General features: G+C 33.8%; 1 protein-coding gene across 2 annotated transcripts in view; it reads left to right on the top strand.

The window, feature by feature from the left end:
- PDE6C (phosphodiesterase 6C) overlaps positions 1–5415 on the top strand; it is a 30205-nt gene extending 24790 nt beyond the window's left edge. The window contains exons 19-23 of one of the 2 annotated variants that reach the window (XM_027803741.2): positions 788–862; positions 1007–1090; positions 2109–2262; positions 4420–4471; positions 5130–5415. In XM_027803741.2, coding sequence (XP_027659542.1) covers positions 788–862; positions 1007–1090; positions 2109–2262; positions 4420–4439 — 333 coding nt within the window. In that variant the 3' untranslated portion in view covers positions 4440–4471; positions 5130–5415. The remainder of the gene's footprint in view (positions 1–787; positions 863–1006; positions 1091–2108; positions 2263–4419; positions 4472–5129) is intronic. The other variant, XM_005432405.4, reaches the window with a different exon arrangement.
- Positions 5416–6011: the final 596 nt, after the last annotated feature.

A 6011-nucleotide genomic window follows, 5' to 3' on the forward strand; every position in this document is an offset into this window, starting at 1 on the left:
CCTGATTCTGCCAGTTGCCCTAGCTACCCCTAAATATCACTCGGATATTATTGTGCTATCCAACTTTTGCTATTTTTCAGCTGTTTTTAAGGTACAGATTTAACAACACTATAATTTGAATTATGTCCATTCTATTCTGTAGATCTTGGTGCCATTGCAAAGTAGCTTAAACATGCTAAAAATAAATTTTGTAATACAGTGTGATACTGCTTTCTATGTAAGCACTTCAAGTGCTCCAGTACTTATTGATCATCACACTGAAGCTCGTTGCTTAGCTTTACAGGAATAGGTTTTAACAATGCATAATCAAAATACAACAAGATGCTTGTGGAGCCTTCCAAGTAATACACATTACAGTCACTAGAAGATTGTTATGTTACTAATATTGTCTTGTTCCTGTTGACTATAATCTATCATTTACTCAGCATGCACCAGAATATTGGTAGAGCTATTTTGCTGGAAAAAGTCTTAAGTACACCAGAGAGCGTCTAATTTTTGAAAGAAGTGCTTGACTACCACTGCAGGGATTATAGAGTGGAATTCTATTGTGTTTGACCGAGACTCTCTATTTCTGGAGAAGTTTTTAAACTAGTCAGAGATAACGCAGCTAACAAGAAATAAGTCCTGTCTTTGTGGAAGGGAAGTTAGTAGTAATAGTGAAGTATTTAACAGTAATATGCCAGTTCTTGGTTAGTCAACATTTTAACATTTTCTTGAAAGCCTTGTTCTTTATTTATTTAAATTTACTGCTTTCTGCTGACACTTCCACTGAATTGTGATCGCTCAGGTTGCCCTCATGGTTGCAAATGAATTCTGGGAGCAAGGTGACCTGGAACGAACTGTGCTACAGCAACAACCAATTGTAAGTACTAAATAATTTAACTGTGTTAAGCAGCATTAACTGTTACTAAAACATTGAATAGATAATGTTTCACGATACTTGCTAGATCATTATACCAAAAAGCATGATATCTACATAATTTAAATTATTGCTATTCTATTCTAGCCTATGATGGACAGAAACAAAGGAGATGAACTACCTAAGCTCCAAGTTGGTTTCATAGATTTTGTGTGTACATTTGTGTACAAGGTAAGAATAATTTTTATTGTTTTCCTGCTGCAGCAGTTCTGATGGCACAATTAGTGACAAACTGTTGCAGTTAAAAAATTCTAGACAGCAGCAGGACTCCTGGTTACAGGGTAAACAATCGCCACAGTTTCTCAATCTTTTGTTACATAGAATTGTTCCCGCAAAACAAATTCAAGAGATGTGAAGCATATTCATAAAAAGTGATGATCTCAGTGAAACTTGAGGGCACTGAGGTTTTGTAACTACTTTGAAAGACTGAGTTAGAAAGCCCAGTCTGATTCTTCACAGTCCCATTTAATTTAAGTATATAACATGTGGATGGCTACAGAAAGTAGTTAATAGCACAGCAAGGGGAATAGGAAACTTCAAATATTATGGAAATATAGATATTCTGTATCTTCCGTAAGGCACTGAAATCCCAACATTATTAATCCCTGTCTAGCTTTTAACATTATCCCAAAACGTCATGCAGAAAAGTAACATCTTCAGATACATCCTCATCTGCTTGGAACATACTATAGGATACTAGACTTTATTATATCCTGATACTGATAATCATATGATAAATACCATGTATCATAGTTATAATTGTATTATATGAACCAGACTATCAAATGTGGGAATTAGGAAGATACTGAAATGTGCAGTATACAGTCCAGACTTTTTCTAACTGACTATGTGCACGAAAGGGCGTTATCATCCCAATACGGTATTACCAATAATATCCCACCACTGCATGGCCAAGAACATGCTTTCAAAATGTGCACCAGCAGGTACTTACACTATTTCTTTGAAAATTTTTTGTTTTCTACAGAAAACTGATACCAGAGATGGAACAAGTACTTGAAAACAATGTGAAATCAAATAAAAATAATTCATCTAGCATGCATACTGAATTCATTTAATAGAAAAATGAAAGTTAATGTTTTCTCTGCAAAGCAACAGTATTTCCACAAATTCAGACTTTACAAACCGTTGTTTACAATTTTCTAATTTACTAATTTAATTGTTTGTATAGGAATTCTCAAGGTTTCACAAGGAAATTACACCTATGTTTGATGGTCTTCAAAACAACAGGGTGGAATGGAAAACACGAGCTGATGAATATGAAGAGAAGATGAAAATTATTGAGGAACAAAAGAAAAAGGAAGAAGAAGCAGCTGCCAAAAAAGGTTAAGTAACTTCTAAGGTTTTCATTTATATGTATTTGTAAGGCAGTCAAGATATTTTTTCTCAAATTCACACATGCAGTGTACTTGTGTGCACTCTATTAAACTTCATACTAATGAGTGAGTATACTAATGAGTATTTGAGTTCTGAATTAGCTTTATCTTTAATTGGAAGAGGAGCAACCCTTTAGAGATTATACAAATCCAGTATACTGACTTCATTATCTAAACTGCAGAATTTTAGAATATGTGACCATCACAAAAGTGAAGGGAATGTAAAATTTCTTTTGTCTTAAGACTTGAAACTGAGTGTAATTAAATACTTCTTTATCTGTGAATGCTGCGATCACCTCAAATACTAGGCATGTATCCAAATTATGTGTAGCATCAGCTCCAAATGTATTCAGGTGCTTTGTTTAAGTTTAAAATGAAAAGCATAAGGAAAAGAGATGGGAATGGATAATGTACATTTGGAACACAAAGAAGCAGTGCAAATCCTCAGTTCTCTTCCAAGTTTAAGATAAAGCTTTTGACTCTAGATCCCTACCATTAGTTTCTTGGCTGAAATATACTCTCTTGTATTACAAATTTGACACTAATCTTCCTAAGACAGCCCAAGTCCTAAAATTCTAAAAATCTAAGTTCTGCATATGATAACCTGGAAAAGAATCTGCTTTTATACAATCTGAGAACCTATCACTCAAGTGTAAGAGTGAAATAAGTCAGTTACTTTTATTCCATATTGCATGTGGAACAGCAGGTCAACAGCTCTGCCAGTCAGCTGAGATGACTGAAAAGGTTCAGAGATTAAAACAGAAACATGTGGCTGATTGCTACAGAATGATTTATTATCACATAGTTTGAAGAAAAAAAGTTAGTTTAAGCGTGTGTTTCACACCTTTAAAAGATAGAACAGTACTGAATAATTTATTTGTTAATCTGTGTCTATGCGAAATAGGTGAGTATTCTTCACATTTCACACAAGAGAGGCTACTCAAGGCCACCCATCAAGTTACTGTCAGTGTGAAGTGGCACTAGATAGATATTGGCTCCTAAAGTAAATGATACTAAGCCAAAAAAAGAAAAGTTGTAAATGGTTAAAAAAGTACCGTTAAATTACATGACTTAATCAAAGCAGATTTTTGAAAGACTTATTTAATAAAATGAGTCAAGTATTATTATTGTAATAAAATTACAAGAAATATTTTGGCCTGCTCACACTGTGATACCATTTACACACACTTTCAAAGAAATTACGCTCACCCCATTGTCTCCCAAATTTACTTTTAAAAACAGTGTTTTTACAATTAATCATATAATCTTATTTATTTAAGATCAATTTATTTCTGAGAACTAGCTGGTTGTAAGCATGAACAAGGTACTCTTTCCTTACACTGGAATGTAAGCATCTGAACTTCTCAGAAATACCAGCGAAACAAAACAAAACAACTGGGGACCTACACACAGACCTCCTTATATATTTTGCTTTCTTGTGGGACAGTTTAGTTACTAAAGTCAGATCCTATGCCCTTAAGCATAAGGTTCTTAAATAAAAATTAAATTATACATTTAGGAAAAGTCAGGTATTTCTGCTCCTACTTGAAGTTAGGACCAATTGACATCATTGATATTTTGGAATCACTTAGTCACTGACTTAAGGAAAGGAGTATTTTCCCACAAGGAACCTTAAACAGGCAAGCACGGACAGACTGATTTGCAGGAGCTAAGGATCCAACCTTTGCATATCATAATTGGTATCACAAAATGTAAGGGAAATACTTTGCATCTTTTAAAACATGCACTGGAATGAGGCCATGAACATCTGTGAAGAACAAATCTGATACTGTCAAATCAAGGCCATGTAAACGTATGGGTTTGTTAAGTCAGTTCATACAAACAATAATTTGACACATGATGAACAACAGGGGTTTCTCTAGATCTCAGTGATCTGACTACTCTTAGCCATTCAGTAGACAGAAAATAAAATTAAATTAAAAAAAACATATTTGCTGAACCACTACAGTGGAAAGTTCAGAACAGAAACTAAAACAGAATACAGTATTCAACTGAGAAAATAAAATACATAGTTAGTACATAGTGTTGATTATATCCCAAATTACAGAGGGTAGGACACTGATTATGTGACATGTTTCAATGCAGGTGGAAAGGGTCGAAAATGACCTAGTAACATGGTGATCCACAGCTTTCAAATGTAAGTTTTAATTCTAATATTAGTATCTTACCTTAAATGAACCTGGAAACGCAATTTATTACAATGAAAGAATCTTAACTATGACCAATGAGCATCTGTGGAATCATTTGAGAGAGACAGTAACAGACTCAGTAGCTATAAGATTACAAACATAAAAGGCGTCTCTCTTAATTGGTCATTACAAAGGGATTCATGTAGGGTTGGATAAACGTTTATACACTTAGGTCAAATTAAAGTTTTTGTATCATCTGCTTCAAAAATAGATTCACAGATTATATATGTAAGATCCAAGAGTTTATTTCTTTTGCATGCCTTGCATACCTCAGTTTCGTATGTGTGGGACAGAGTTATAAATATATTTAACTACTGAAACTTTCCAGTAAGAGTGGTTCAGTGTGTGTTTGGTCCTTTGAGAAATGCTGGTATCAACTGCTACAGTATATACGCATATGTATATATAACATGTGCTATTGTTTCATATTCCATTTTCCCAGACGTGTAATGAAAACATCCCATGTGTAATGAAAACACATCCAATTTTCAGAAGGTCAAACACACATAACATGCATATGACAGACGCAACACCATTTAAACAAGAGATTAGAGCCACTAAAATTAACAGAAAATACTCACTTTAGTTCCCTTCTCTGTTTTTTAGCTGAAGATGCAGCTGGAGGTGGTGGTGGTGGAAGTGGAGAGGATGGAAAATCCAAAACATGTATACTTTTGTAATTCTTTGTCTCAGACTGATTCTGCTACAGAAAAGACATCTAGAAAGAACTTCAATGAGCCCCAGTGGATTTCTGCTTTGCATAGAATAGTATAGATTGATCTCTTAACAATCCTCTTAAACTCTTGCCATTTGTTGGAAATAATTTTTAATGGAGTAAACAGTTACAATTAAAAACTGGAAAATTAAAAGAAAAAATAATGGTGCAAAATGAGTTAAATGCGCTATAGTTATTTTTTCATGTCACTCCATTTATATACAAGTATTTTTATTAAAATATGTAACTTCTGCACACTGTTCAGGAAAAATATAAATAATTTTGACAGTTCGTATGTGAAATTACTGAATGAAATCTAACATGTACAATTCAAAAAAATTGCTACTTTCGTAACTTGTATATTTAGATTTTTATATTATGTGTATTTCATTAATCTGGGATTGTGTCCTTTTCCTTCATTCTCAATACTATATAAAGTTCTAGAGTAAACATCTCTTTCACTTTAGGAATGCTCAACACAATTCCCTGGCTCATACCTATAGAAAGAAGGCCAAGGGTACACAGTACTTTTTCAAAACTACCAAGGATAAATATGAATTGTAGCCATTGCTCAGAGAAACTACTCTTTTGCCCATATGCAAATAGCTCTGCCCACAGTTCCCAAACTGACCAACTTTTAATGTAAAAATCGAAAAAGGCAGACCATAAACATCATACTTTGGGTACAAGAGTTTACTAAGATACCTATACCATATCTCTAGAGCAGGATCTATATTCAAAGGCATTTAAAAGGCTCACATACTCCCAATACA

Source organism: Falco cherrug, chromosome 9 (genome assembly GCF_023634085.1).
Source record: "Falco cherrug isolate bFalChe1 chromosome 9, bFalChe1.pri, whole genome shotgun sequence".
NCBI classification, from domain to species: domain Eukaryota; kingdom Metazoa; phylum Chordata; class Aves; order Falconiformes; family Falconidae; genus Falco; species Falco cherrug.